General features: G+C 37.0%; 3 protein-coding genes across 4 annotated transcripts; 1 reads left to right on the top strand and 2 right to left on the bottom strand.

Moving 5' to 3' along the window:
* The first annotated feature begins 275 nt into the window (after positions 1-275).
* On the top strand, positions 276-5,162 carry LOC133720147 (LIMR family protein At5g01460). Its single transcript, XM_062146320.1, has 14 exons — positions 276-914; positions 1,030-1,115; positions 1,284-1,396; positions 1,559-1,669; positions 2,031-2,129; positions 2,217-2,339; positions 2,652-2,714; positions 2,805-2,869; positions 3,524-3,633; positions 3,738-3,852; positions 3,964-4,029; positions 4,315-4,425; positions 4,521-4,587; positions 4,680-5,162. Exons 1-14 carry the CDS (start codon positions 565-567, stop codon positions 4,725-4,727), a joined length of 1,527 nt encoding a protein of 508 aa, XP_062002304.1. The 5' UTR covers positions 276-564; the 3' UTR covers positions 4,728-5,162.
* LOC133720149 (GDSL esterase/lipase WDL1-like) lies at positions 5,035-7,906 on the bottom strand. The gene is made up of 5 exons (XM_062146323.1): positions 7,676-7,906; positions 6,112-6,189; positions 5,819-6,036; positions 5,581-5,730; positions 5,035-5,483 (listed from the first exon to the last, which is right to left on the bottom strand). The coding sequence occupies exons 1-5, from the start codon at positions 7,784-7,786 to the stop codon at positions 5,330-5,332; spliced, it is 711 nt and encodes a 236-aa protein (XP_062002307.1). The 5' UTR covers positions 7,787-7,906; the 3' UTR covers positions 5,035-5,329.
* A 202-nt stretch (positions 7,907-8,108) lies between these two features.
* LOC133720148 (GDSL esterase/lipase WDL1-like) lies at positions 8,109-11,145 on the bottom strand. 2 transcript variants are annotated; one of them, XM_062146322.1, is made up of 5 exons: positions 10,863-11,145; positions 9,280-9,357; positions 8,923-9,140; positions 8,663-8,812; positions 8,109-8,579 (listed from the first exon to the last, which is right to left on the bottom strand). In XM_062146322.1, exons 1-5 carry the CDS (start codon positions 10,971-10,973, stop codon positions 8,354-8,356), a joined length of 783 nt encoding a protein of 260 aa, XP_062002306.1. In that variant the 5' UTR covers positions 10,974-11,145; the 3' UTR covers positions 8,109-8,353. The 2 variants fall into 2 exon arrangements, with proteins under 2 accessions (XP_062002306.1, XP_062002305.1); XM_062146321.1 differs by having other exon boundaries at positions 8,663-8,818.
* Between the last annotated feature and the right edge of the window lie 3,090 nt (positions 11,146-14,235).

A 14,235-nucleotide genomic window follows, 5' to 3' on the forward strand; every position in this document is an offset into this window, starting at 1 on the left:
CCCTAGCAGAGCGTTTTCTTAAACAGGTTGGATGTGTTTATTTAATTGTACAATTGGCCAAATTATATTCAAATAGCCAACAAATGATCTACAGGACAATTGGCCAAGAAAGAAATTTGCATTATTGTTAATTTCTTCAAGATTATTTCTTCTCAAAAAAGAATTCAAGATTATTGCATTACGGCGAATCACACGCTCTCCTTCTCCGCGGAGCTTCCAAGCTCCATTCTTAATTCCTCGAACCCACGTAGCCAGGCTGTTTAGTGTTTGTCACAGACAACCTGTCAAATTTACGTCAAAACCCACTCCTCCTCACTTGCCACCTCCACTCCAACCGCCTAAACAATATACCTCTCCAAGGACATGAACGTCATTTCACTCTCAAACGTCTAAACAAACCACCTCACCGGAGCCCAACCTCCCCTCCCTTTTTCCTCTTTCTCTCTCCCTCACCTTCTTCCCCCACAGATCCGTTCAAATTTTTCAAAACCCTAATTTCCCGAGACCTCTCGATCGCTTCGATTCGATTCGATTTGATTCGAATCGGGAGCTGCTGACGTCACGATGGGGGATTTCAACCTCGCGCTCGTAATCGTCGCCATTATACTGGTGGTCGTCGTCTTCATCTTCAATGTCTACCTCCTCGTCAATTACCAGCACCCGGACGACAAGAACCAGGCCTACTTTCCCAAATTCGTCGTCGTTTTGGGCCTCTCCGTCGCCGCGATTTCCATTCTCATGTTACCGGCCGACGTGGCCAACAGGCAGGCCTGCCGCCACGCGATATACAATGGCGCGTGTAATCTCACTCTTCCGATGAAGGATCTCTGGCTCGCCGTCTATATCCTCGACGCCGTCCTCGTCTTCCTCATCATTCCCTTCGCTATGTTCTACTACGAAGGCGACCAGGACAAGTAGGTTCTTCTAGGGTTTTTGATTGATTATACAGAAACCGTATAAATACTCGTATGTATACAACTCGCCATTGCGGATTTTGTAAATTGGTGCTTGGTTTTGTTTCTTATGCAGGACTGTTGGAAAGAGAATTGGAAGCGCAATGTTGTGGGTGGGGGTAAGCGCCGTTGTGTGTGGTCTCGTTCTCGGCATTTTGTACGGTTAGTTCTCTGCACTTGTCACTTTCGTTTTCAACGAGTTGTGGTTTCGATGAAGCTCTATTGCATACATTGTGCTTTTGCTTGGTTATTTTTTTTGTAATTTTCGGCTTTCGCACATATGCTGTTAGAACTTAGACCACTCTGGTTTGTGTATCAATTTTTTGTCAGGGCTTGTTGGAAAGGTGGACTTTACTGTTAGGCACCTCTCTTCTTCCACAGCTGCATTTCCTAGTTCGTTTTCCTATTCTAGCGGCGAACCGTGTATCAGTGGCTCGAAACAGGTATGAGCTTGTTACATGTACTTGATTGGTTCTATAATCTAGGCACACTGGTCTTTCTGAATTGACCACTCAATTTTGAGGTTATTTATATTTCTGTTAATAGAGGTTTACAGCTTCTTGCTCATTTCGGTGCTTTATCTCCTGTCTCTCTTGTACCTACAGTGTGCCGCATATACTGCAAATGCTGCGTCAGAGAAAACATGGACCATGCGTACTACTTTTCCAGAATATGCCGTTGCTCTTATTACCATTGTTGGATCCGTACTTTTTACTGTAAGTTTATTCTGGGCAATCTTTGTTCTAATATACATGCAATAACTGAGTAGTTTCCTGTAAGTGTGAGTGTCAAGTACGTGTAGAGGATGAAAGGAAGTTGGTTCTTTTGTTTCACATCTTTATAAGTAGTGTTACTTGCGGATTGTCATGGAAGTGAAAAGACCCGTTAGGAGTTTATTAGACCACCTTATACCTTTTGCATGGTAAAATTTATGCATGTAAATATATCTATGTATGTACATATATTGAAGTTTCATATGTATCTCTGTATAGCCAATATATTTATGGTGATGTTGTATTCTACTATCCCTCTTTTCTATACTTAATTTAATAATCACCATTTTTCTTTATTGCTCAGATATTTGGTGGTGTTGGGATTGCTTGTCTACCTCTCAGTCTCATATTTGCATTTGTTCGGCGTCCAAAGGCTGTTATTACTCGGTCACAGTATATAAAGGTAATACTTTACTGTCTATCTTGTGTGTAAAGTTTATGATGATCGCATGTTGATTACTTATGGATAGTTTCTGTTGCTATACTCTAGGAAGCAACTGAACTGGGTAAGAAAGCAAAAGAACTGAAGAAAGCAGCTGATGCACTCCATCAAGAAGAAAGAAGTGGTTCTAAGGGTAGAAAATGGCGTAAAAATGTAAAGGCAGTAGAGAAGGTATATCTCAACATTTTACATGAATGTTGTTTGCATTTAAGCATCATTTTTTTTGCATTTAAGCATCATTTTTTTTATACTCGGTTTGTTGTATCAATCCTGAACCTTATGGCTCATTGCATTTATCATGTTGGATCATCACCAAACGTTAGCTATGCAGCTTCAATGGATTTCAGAAATTTCATCAGAAATTTTTTAATTTTTCTGAAATTTTATGGTTGTTTTTGTATTTTCTATTATGGGATGTTATCTGTAGTTTGCTTAACAGCTTAATATTTTGATTAAAAATTTAATGTTTGCTTGACCTTGCAGGAGTTGCTTCAATTAGAAGAAGATGTAAAACTTCTAGAAGAGGTGTATCCTCAAGGAGAGCAGGTAAGAGACATTAACCATGCTACCTTGTTAACTTTTTATATATTATATTGTTTAACCTTTTTTAATATTATTCTCCTTTCCTCGATTCAGGCTGAGACTTCTTGGGCTATGACTGTTCTTGGTTACTTGGCAAAACTCGTGTTGGGAGTTTTAGGGTGAGCGCTGATGTCATCTATTTAAAAATTGTAATGAGTAGATGTGCTAATATATTTTCAATACTTTGCTTCCTGATATTGCTGAGGACTTGAGATGGAATGGAATATTTGGGAGAAACTTTTAGATAAGGACCAAGGGAAGATTACGTTGTCGAAGAGAAATATAAGCCCTTGGCATAGGTGGTATATTTGGTCAAACTCTTGAAGCCAATAGTAAATCAGAAAAATTACATTCAAACTAATAGCATAATGAGAACCATGTGGGATGTAGAATTTTCTGGTTTTGATTAGGTAATCATTAAGTACCTGCCATCACCTAAGTTCCTAGGTAGCTATTTTCATGTAGTAATAGTTTTATAGCATGGGGGTTAAGAATACAAAAAAGCTATGGCATATGCTATCATATCACTATTCATAGTAACATCTTTATGGCCTGGGGTTTAAGAATACAAAATAGCTATGGCATATGCTATCACTATTCGTAGTTAACAGCTTTATGGCCTGGGGGTTAAGAATACAAAAAGCTACGACATATGCTATTACTATTCATGATAATTGTAGCATGGACTGCTATAGCTTTGACTTTCTCATGTGATTATTCTTTTTAAGATCATCACAATATTTCTAATATACGACTATTGGCTGTCTTTTCAGATTGATTGTTTCAGTGGCTTGGGTTGCTCATATCGTCATATATCTATTAATAAGCCCTCCACTTTCTCCCTTCTTGAATGAGGTTTTCATCAAGCTGGATGACATATGGGGTAATTGAGGATAATTTTTTTTTTTAGTAGAAATGACAATTTCTTGCCTCTATAATCTTGATCTTTTTAAGGGATATGATTTTGATATGCTCATTCTCTACCAGGTCTTTTGGGCACTGTTGCATTTGCATTCTTCTGCTTTTACCTTCTGATTGCGGTCATTGCTGGGGCTATGATGCTTGGAATGAAATTAGTTTTCATTACTATTCACCCCATGAAGTAATGAACTTTGCTTCGTTAGCCTTATCTATCCAATAATGTTTCTAAACGCTTTTAATTGTTTGTCATCAAAAGGCTTGGTTGCTGATAAATTTAATTTACTTGTTTCAGGTGGGGAGCCACTCTTATGAATTCGTTTTTATTTAATGTGGGACTCATTCTTCTTTCCTCCATCAGGTTAGTAGCTGTTACCCTTTGTGGTTCTCATTCGCTTGTGTCATGCATGCATGGCTTTAGAGCTTGAGTGGCTCAATGGTGCCATCAGAGTTTGAAACCTCTGAAAAAGAAAGTTTAAGAATGCAGTGTGGATTCAGGACATATTTGTAGGATTAGTAGAGGTATCTTTGGACAAATATGTTAGAAGAAATATATAGGTTTTTAGTTGCTAGAGGGAGTTATATACTGTCATACATAGAACTTGAAATCATGATTTTGAATTTTTGTTGGTTTCTGTTGTTTCAGTGTGATTCAGTTCTGCTCCACAGCATTTGCCTACTATGCTCAAGCAACTGCAGCACAAGAAATATTTGGTCACACTTTGGAATCTCTTCGGGGAATTAGATTTTTGTACAAGTGAGTTGTTTCTTCTTTTTCAGTTTATTTTCTCTCTGTAATTAGGCAGGTGTGATATACTGATTTGATTAAATATTTTGAAAATTGCTTTGCAGGTACAATGTGTTCCAAATTGCATTTATTATCCTGGCGGGATTGACCTTTGTGTACTATGCTGCCTTCGTACGTTCACGAACCAAATGCTCTTTCAGGATAACTATCTTTTTCTACATGCCTCTAAGTAATCCATTTCTTATTTGTTTTAAAAATTTCAGGGATGGAGAAGAAAAAAACCTAGTGGCAGGTTCCAACTGTCCTCGTAAGTTATGTTCTGTTGAGAACACAACAGCATGCACCTAGCTGGAGCTGTTGGAAGTCTCAGCTTTCTCATCTCTTTTTGGATTGATTTTCACATGCGGATGTGTATTGTCTAATTTTGATCGATGTTGCGCTTTGGTGGAGTAGGCTGATATGATCCGAGTTGCATTGGATTAGTGCAGGGGAAGTAACATGTTCATTGTGGTTGTTATTTCCCCTTTGTATGTATTATTCCTTTATTTGTCTTTTGTTTTATACATTGGCTTGGGCTTGTAATCGCATTATCCTTTGCACACGTGAAGACCGAATCTGTAGACCTACCCTTGATGTAATATAACCATTGAGAACAAATGCTCGTAACAGTCACTTGTTTCATGTACTTGTAGACAGACATGTATGCTTTATAATAGTAAGTTACAGATTTTGTTTTGGAGAGCAAAGGACTGACTATTTTTATTGATTTTTCAATTATGAGTTTGATGGAAGAAAGGTGGTTACAGTGTTACTATCATACAAAAAGCTTTGGTAATGCTAGTATGGTTTTAATCTTAATCCTCTTTGCATGAGTCCAACAAAGGCCGAGATATTCAGACTTGTTTTTTCACCATCAAACCCGAGCGGTGGTATAAGGTGCAAACTCTTCAAACTCAGTTGGCAATGAGTTCCATTGCAGGCTGGGTTCCCAGTCTGCTTCTTCAAGGACCTTCAGTATCTCCTCCACCACGATCTTGCTCCCCTCGGATGAAAAATGGATTCCATCCCTGAACCAAGTTGTAAAGTTAAGAAAATATTGCACGATTACTGAAACCAATAACCAAGAACGATACAAGTGCAAACACAAGCTACAGTCGAACTCACGTAAAGCATACAGTTGACCAGTCATTTCTTTTCTGCATTGAAGTAAAGAGATCAACTGCCTTGATATCCATCTCTCTGCACAGCTCCACACAAGCATCTGAATACATTTGCAACTGCTTGTTTGTTCGACCATTCTCCCGCATGATTCCACTGGTTTCATTTGACATGAATATAAAGGGCTTAGAACTATGAAGAATGAAAACGAAGAAGGAAAACACAAATTACCAATCATAAGCACCTAAATGCTTTCCGCATTTGTTCCTCGTTGACAGGAGGAGCAGTCAGGAAGATAAGGCGGGTTTTCTGCGAAAGGCTCTTCAAATGGGTAGCAATCTTCCTCATATTTTCTACATATTCAGGAAGAGGTACGTGAAGGCTTAAGCCTAGTGGATCCGGCAGCATTGAATCATTACCACCAAAATAGACTATCACCAACGATGGCTGGATACTTGCATCCTAAGGTGTCAAATGAATTACGAAACATCAACATCTACAAGAAATAGAAAAGGTATAGGGTACTAAATGGAATACCTTTGGAAACACTTGCTCTAAAGCCTGCAGACCATTCCTTGAATTCCAACCAGCGTAGCCACGCACAAGTATATCTGCCTATGACACAAAATGTACTAAGATATCGGTGAAGTCGATAACATGAAAGTTTAAGTCAGACTTGAAAATGTAGTAGACAGAGACCCATCTCATCCTTTAGGCTAACAAAGAGGGAGAGACAAAGAGTTTGAGCCAACAGACATATTGACAGAGAGGGAAGATATTAGCGTCAAAACACAAGACGCGTTTCAAAGACGATAGAAAAATCTACGGTAAAAATTAGCCATGGTTTTAGACCCTTGAGGTGGAGCTAAAATCTAAATTGTTAAAGGAAGCTGTAGATATATTGGTCTTTTACCAAATGATTTGAATAAGAAGATAATGAAAAATACAAGTCTCTTAAACAAGAGTCAAACCTTGCATATACATTGTTCTTAATTAGAATCTTACACATAATGTTCTCTTTAACAAAGAGACATATAAGCTTTCTATCTGTCTCACTGATGTATATATAGTACTGCTTAAATTACTTGCACAGAAAAAAGTTCTCTCAGATGAATCCAAATGCTTGTTGGTTAGATTTAGAATAAACTATAAAAGTGTCGTGCATTATTAAAAAGTCTTTCAATAGTGGTTGTCTTCTCTATTAAAAGTCAGATCCTAGCTTTCATTCACTTTCTCTCTTGCTTATATGTTTAGTGGAATAATATTAGCATTTAATCTAGATTCAGACCATTTTCACCCCCAAATTCCAATTCAACTTCGTCATCTCAAAGAGCAACCATTAGCCTCAAAAGTTTAAGCTTCAACTGTAGGAGAAATTACCAAGTACCAACAATGTATGTCAACTTTATCCATAGTGGAAACACAAATAGATAGAAGGTGAGGCGTAATTGCAAAGAAGAGAAGAAAAAAACCTCTTTTAAGTTTAAATGGATAAAAAATGATTGATTTTAAAAGCTTAAATGTACAAATGCATATCAAAGTTGTACTTAGAAAAACAGAACTAATATTATTATCATTTTCACTATAGGAGCATAAATAAAACTCAGCAGTTTTTTTTTTTTTTGATGGCTGGAAATATTGCCAAAAAAAAATGGAATTATTAACCATAAAAAGGAAAATTTCAGCTGGTTCTTCTATGAGTGGGCTATAATTGGCGAAAAAAGAGATAACAAGATCATGCATGTAAGATCAAAAATTTATGCATGAATAAAGTTGAGAGAGATTGATCAAGAAACATGGAACCCACCACTAAAATTAGATTGATTGCTCATGTATGATTTAGTATGAACTATGAACTTATCAACAAGCATGAAAGCTGATCTTTGCCAAAAAATGTTGATCTTCCTCACAAAACAACACAAAAATAAGTGTTTATCATACTTATTGATCAACAAGAATTCCATATCATATAGCCAATTTTTCCCTTAGAAGCCCAAGAAGAAGTTGAGGAAATTGATCAAACAGTTGTTAGGAATCAATTAACTATTACTAGATCAAGTTCGATGATGAAGAATTAATAACCAAGAAGTAGTATATATACCTTACGAGAATATAAGTCAGCAAGGATGGCGCCCCAACCTCCATTGCTGAAACTGAACTGGACGATGGACGAACCAAACAGCACAAACTGAGGTCTTATTGGTCCGACCATCTCTCCCTCTAGCTAAAAGAGTCCAGGCTCTATATATCTTACCGACTCTAGCTAGCTAGCTGTTATTGGATTTTTTTGTTTCTTGCAGTACTGACAATAGCTAGAATAAACCAACCTATCAGCAAAGCTAGCATAAACCAACATATAAGATAGACCATTCGTTGTAACGGGTAAGGACTGAGGTAGGTTTGTTTTTACAGCTCCTTGTTAATTTAATTTTAATTACTTGAAGAAGGTTGCTCAAGTCCCATATTGGAAATATATATTTTGTGAAAGTGGATATCTACTGAAACTATCCATTTTTATTTTCAATGCATATGAATGACTCAACAATATCGAGCTTTATTGACTTTTCAATGGCAACTTACAACATACACTTCAATTATCTATTATGAGATACTATCCTCATTTGGTCAAGACATAAAGTGATGATTCGTTCATTGCAACTAGTTAAGGTAAACGTGCATAAGGATTGTTCTCAACCAATCGGAGAACGGATGAGTTTGATCATTGGTGAGAGATGTTACCAAGTACATACACAAGCTATGGAAATGTATGGTCTAAATCTTAATACCCGTTGCTTATTCCCCACTGCATAAGTCTCGCAACGCCATCCTCTGAGACATTCATAGTTTTTCCATCAATACCGACGGGATCATAAGGGGAATCCTCTCCGAATTCCGTTGCCAATGACGTCCAATGCAGGCTGCTTTCCCAGTTCGCCTCTTTAAGGACCTTTAATATCTCCTCCGCCACAATCTTGCTCCCCTCAGATGAAAAATGGACTCCATCACTGCACCAAGAATATTATACATTGAACCAGTGATTAATATTCAGTTAATGGAAACATGAGCTTTTATATGAAATCGAACTTACGTAAAGCAAGTAGTTTCCCAGTCTTTTCTCTTCTGAATTGAAGTGAAGAGATCAACAGCCTTGATATCCATCTCTCTGCACAGCTCTAAACAAGCATCTGAATATATTTTGCATAGCTTGTTTGTTCGATTCAGCTCCCCAATTATGCCACTGGTTCTCATTTTGAAAATGGAGAAATGGAAGGGGGAAAAAAAAGCTCTTAGAACTCTGAAGAAGGAAACGAAGAAACCTAACACAATATTTTTATCATAACTAAGTACCTTAAATGCTCACGAATTTGTTCCTCGTTGACAGGAGGAGCAGAGAGAAAGATAATGCGAGTTTTCTCTGAAAGGCTCTGTAAATGAGTAGCAATCTTCCTCATATTTTCTACATATTCAGAAAGAGGTACATGAGGGCCTAGGCCTAGTGGATTAGGGCGCATTGAATCATTACCACCGAAATAGACTATCACCAATGATGGCTGAATAGTTGCATCCTATGTCAAAACACAGTTACACAACATCAGCAACAAACTACACAAAATATCAGGAAGCATTTCCTACTCAACTTGCAGTCACTAATTACATGGTATAAAGTTCTTGAACCCGAGTCTGAATTCAGTAAGTACAGAATACCTTCGGAAAAACCTGCTCTAAAACCTTTAGAGCACGCCTCGAGTTCCAACCAGCGTATCCTCGAAGAAGTATATCAGCCTATTCACACAAGATGCAATTTACATAAAAACTTAAGCATGTTTAACTTCAAATTAACATATAGTGGACATCAATATCATCCTCTAGGTTAACACAAGAAGAACCACAAAGGCACAAAGGGATCGGTGTTACCATTACACCCTAGAAGTATGTTGTTTGAAAGATGGATAAAAGAAAATTAAGAGTAAAACTCACCCATGGTGAGTAGATCCTTGAGGGTAAGGTAAAATTTGAATTGGGGAAGGAAGTTGTATAATGGTCTTTTAACATATGACGCAACTTTTCACATCTTAAAAGGAACCATCATATATATTACGACCCAAATCCTGCATACACATGTTGACTATTGTTCTTAGAATCTTAGATAAGCAATGTTTCTTTAAGAAAGAGACAAATGAGCTTTACTAGGTGGCTCATCGTGATCGATGGAAACAGAAGTAAAGCAACCACTACCCAGAAGATTAAACTACTTGTAGAAACACCCAGACCCAACTTTTCATCTATAGTCCTCTAACCTTTCCTTCTTTAATTGGTTCTTTAGTGCTTGTTAGGTTGTAGTGGAATAAAACCAGTATGGTGTGTTTGGTGTTCCCACTAACAAAAATTCTCCCAATATATAATGGTGGTCATTTGCTTCTCTATTATAATTTAGATCCTAGCTACATTCCCATACTCTTATACAGGTTTAATCTAATAATAAGTGATAAGTTATTACAAAAGAATTGATCCCGACTTATTTACTTCATCTCCAAATCCAATCTAGCTACCTGACTTCGCAAAGAACAACCGGTCCCCAAACCTTAAAGAGACAGAGACTTAACCAAGACTCCAAGAATGTACTCTTCTTATACATTATTACATCTGCAAAGCAATAAACAAGACTCTCGATCGAATACAATGAATTCACACCAAACAATGTATATCAAACTAACAACCATAACGTGTTATATCAACTATTATCTTTTTCACCCCATAGAAACACAAACAAAACTCGGCAGCAGTTTTGATTGTTGGAAGCAAAACACAATTAATAAAATTTAAACATAACGAGCTTACATCAATCAATCAGTGAGCAATTTATACATGGCCAAACAGAGATAACAAGATGCATGCAACTATGCAAGATAAGAAGAGCATATGCATGAATAAAGTTGAAAGAGATTGATCAAGGAACATGGAACCCACCACCGAGAAATTATGGTAATCACCGTACCCATGTGTATGAACTAATCATGTTGATTAGTTCTGATCAGCCTTAATAGTTAAAATATGTTTGACAAGAAATCTTAATTTTCCTTATTAAACAACACAAAAATACACAAAATAAATAACAAATAAATAAACAGAAGGAAATAATATTCATTGATGATCAAGAATTCCCAATCCAACCTATTCCATGGAAGCCCAGAACTTAACAAGTCGAGGAAATTGATCAACCATGCATGAGGAATTAGCTTTTATTAATGACATGAATAAGAATAAGTGAGAAACAGAGAAACCAGTACCTTACGAGAATACAAGTCTGCAAGAATGGCACCCCAGCCTCCATTGCTGAAACTGTACTGAACGATGGAGGAGCCAAACAGCACAAACTGAGGTCTTGAAGGTCCCACCATCCCTCTCTCTCTCTCTTTCTCTGTGATTACCCTGGAGGTGTTACTGGCATGGATTCTCTGGTTGTTTCAGTTCTGACGAGGCAAGGACTAACGTAATATGTAGGCCCTCTCTGGTTCGTAACGTAATATATAGGCCCTTTCTGTTTCGTAACGACTAAGCACTGGGCGGTTTGTGTTAAATTCTTTCACACTTTACAACTACAAGAAGTCAAGAACATCGTACACGTTCTACGTCTTGTTTGGTGCGAGACAGAAGAAAAAGGGAAGTGCTAGGCTCACACTTAAGATGAGTGTGTGTGAGTCACAATCCGACACGTGTTAACTTCTTATAGTTTTTACTGTTAAATTACACAACAGTTAAAGTTGTTTTTAATTTTTTTTTTCTCCATCTATAGCCCTTGAGCTATTTTTCAGTTCACTCGTATCTTTATTTATTTTATTTTTTTTGAAAGAAGGGGGTGCCGCTGCCCTCAAGCCTCTATTTATAAAAGTGATGAAACTGCAGAATACAAGGGGGGGGACATTGAGTCTAAACCCCTGATTACAATAAGCATCTAAAGTACGTCCTGAAATGATATCTGGAGTCTCTACAAAATACATGTATTCAAACAAGCACCAATTAGCAAAGAGTGTATTATTGGCTAATCCATTTGCTTTGACATAACGGTGACATACCGGAAAGATAACTCGATTACAACGAAGCATAATTATCACAAACGCAGTTTTCCCACTATGTTGCCGCCGGCGAAGAGATCCGACGACACTCAGTTTCATCCTGCCACTATGTTCACTATGTTCCCTCGTATCTTTATAGAAGAGAGAGAAATAGCCTAGCATTCCTCAAAAAGGCCAGTCTCTCCCAACTTCACTACCCTATCACCACCGCAAAAGGCCAACCTTCAAAAGTTCAAATGCATCAATCACATTAAAAAAATCAAAGCCAGGAATCCAAATCACACCAATCACATGAGTAAAACTAGGGATGGCATAAAAACCCATGGGTATGGGTAATCATGGGTACCCGCTCCATTTGGGTAAAAATATTTGGGTATAAGTACCAGTAGATTACCCATGGGTAAATGAGTAATGGGTGTTAGATAACCCGCTCGGGTATGGGTATTTCCGCGGGTACCCATATCCATAAAACTTATTCAAAATTTTTTTTATTTTTATTTTTATCAAAACTTCCTACATATTTATTTTTATTATTATATTTTTTTAATCAAAACTTCCTACAGATTCTATAGTACAGAATTAAGTTCATGATTAAAAAAAAAAAAAAAGATGAAAAAATGAAAAAGAAAGAAACTTTTTCACGTCTGGCTATCAATCCCAAATTTTCATCTTCTCAAATTAGATTATCAATAACCAATTTCAGATCTTCATCTTCTCAAATTTGATTACCAGTACAACAGGTCCCTTCCTTCCTCCCTTAATTTCGAATTGAGCTCCTGAGTTCCGTCGTTGATGGACAGCGCTCTTCCTTCCTCCTTTGATTTCGAATTGAGATCCCGATCTTCATCATCTACAGCTTCAACGCCGTCAACGTCACAGAAGCCGGCGATGGGAGGCTTGTCGTGCTTGTTCTCGTCTCCGATGGTGAAGCTTGCTTCGTCCTCTTCAAGCTTTTTGGGTGAATGAGGTTAGGAATTAGGATTGAGATGAAGAACTGAAGGAACTGACGTCGGTTTTCCCAGAGAAAGAGAGTAGAGGTTTTTTTTTTTTTTTTTTTTTTTTTCTGGGAAAAAATTAAAGAAAGTAGATGGGTAGATGGGTACCCATTTACCCGATGGGTGGGTATGGAAATACCCGCGAAAAATTAAACCGGGTATGGGTATCATGGGTAGTACCCATTTTAGTTGCTGGGTGGGTGTATTACCCGCGGGTATTACCCAATGGAAAAAATGCCAACTTGAAGTAAAACCCTTTCACTTTTTAGATTCCCTATTGTTTCATTACTACTTTATTTGATATTATAATCGACCATTCAACGACACAATTTTATTCGATATTGTAATCGACCACTCAACGACATAATAAACATATTATTACTCAGTTGGAAGATGCAAACACAATTTTTTTTTCAGTTTTTTTATTATCTATATATTTAACAGATCCCTTTGTTAGCCAAAGTGAGTGTAAAAATACCTAATAATCTTTCAATCATATGTTAATTTTAATTTAATTCTAATATTGAAGGAGTAATATGGTAAATCACAAAATCAAAATTCGAAATTAAAAGAGATAAAAGTATAATACACCTTCCCTGCAAATAACTATCCACTATCATATAATTTCCTAACATTTTGTATTTTTTTTAAAATAATTTTTACTATTTCTTTTCTTTCTAATTGAAGGTGATGCTCAGAATGTGATATCGGCCGTGGACTCTACTCCGGAAGACTTTAGCATTGATGGTGCTTTGGTAGATGAAGCAAAGACTCTCTTAAGTTCCTTTCAGTCCTATAGTTGGGGCCATGTTCCCAGAGTTTGTAATAACGCTGCACATCAGGTAGCAAGGGAGGCTTTATCTTTGCCTTTCCCTACCTATTGGTGGTTGATTGAGCCACAGTGGCTCTCCTCAGTTTTAGTTTATGAGTCAAGTACTTGAGTATTGATAAAATGGAGTGTGGTACTCTTCCTATCTGATTTATGGAAGGTTTAATGAGGCTACTATATACTCCTTATTGTAGTTCTTTGCATATGAATGAATTATTCCTTAATCAAAAAAAAAAATTGAGAAATTTTCTTATACATGCAGAGCATATGTTTGCAAGCTAGTTGAAATAACACCATGAAAGTTGAAAAACATATCAGATTCCATAATCTTCAACCATGACAATGTAATCTGGGCTAAGTGTACCCAAATCCGGAAAGAAAAATGATTGAGCCATCATTTTCTAAATTAGAAGAAAATGATGTCTTGGTCTCTTGGACATGAATATAGGCCAAATTTGCTCTCTAGTCCCGCATCCCATCCCCAAAATCCAGATAATAAACCATCCTGGTCACTTCTGAAACGAGAACTAGCCAAACAATTTGCCTCCATATATATAGAGCCATAATTTAAACAGAAATTCACAGCGCCTCTTCTTTTTTTCCTTACCCTTTGCAAACATTTGGACAATTGCTACAAAACCCTACTCCGGCACTTCTCCTATACTCCAAAAAATTATTATTTCCCAGGATGTTTCTCCAATCATGTTAAATAAAACTTTGAAAACAAAATGATCATATATTCATTTTATAAAACAAATTTAGA

The sequence above is a fragment of the Rosa rugosa genome, chromosome 7, assembly GCF_958449725.1.
Source record: "Rosa rugosa chromosome 7, drRosRugo1.1, whole genome shotgun sequence".
NCBI lineage: Eukaryota > Viridiplantae > Streptophyta > Magnoliopsida > Rosales > Rosaceae > Rosa > Rosa rugosa.

Excerpts from the sequence above, each read along its gene's own strand:
- LOC133720147 (XM_062146320.1), top strand. The coding sequence starts at position 565 with ATGGGGGATTTCAACCTCGCGCTCGTAATCGTCGCCATTATACTGGTG. Across the intron at positions 2,715-2,804 it reads TGTATCCTCAAGGAGAGCAG|GCTGAGACTTCTTGGGCTAT; the intron begins GTAAGAGACATT and ends TCCTCGATTCAG. Across the intron at positions 4,030-4,314 it reads ATTCTTCTTTCCTCCATCAG|TGTGATTCAGTTCTGCTCCA; the intron begins GTTAGTAGCTGT and ends CTGTTGTTTCAG.
- LOC133720149 (XM_062146323.1), bottom strand. The coding sequence starts at position 7,786 with ATGGTCGGACCAATAAGACCTCAGTTTGTGCTGTTTGGTTCGTCCATC. Across the intron at positions 6,190-7,675 it reads CTGACTTATATTCTCGTAAG|GCAGATATACTTGTGCGTGG; the intron begins GTATATATACTA and ends TTTGTGTCATAG. Across the intron at positions 5,731-5,818 it reads CAAATGCGGAAAGCATTTAG|TGGAATCATGCGGGAGAATG; the intron begins GTGCTTATGATT and ends AAATGAAACCAG.
- LOC133720148 (XM_062146321.1), bottom strand. The coding sequence starts at position 10,973 with ATGGTGGGACCTTCAAGACCTCAGTTTGTGCTGTTTGGCTCCTCCATC. Across the intron at positions 9,358-10,862 it reads CAGACTTGTATTCTCGTAAG|GCTGATATACTTCTTCGAGG; the intron begins GTACTGGTTTCT and ends TTGTGTGAATAG. Across the intron at positions 8,580-8,662 it reads TGGGAAACTACTTGCTTTAC|TGATGGAGTCCATTTTTCAT; the intron begins GTAAGTTCGATT and ends TTCTTGGTGCAG.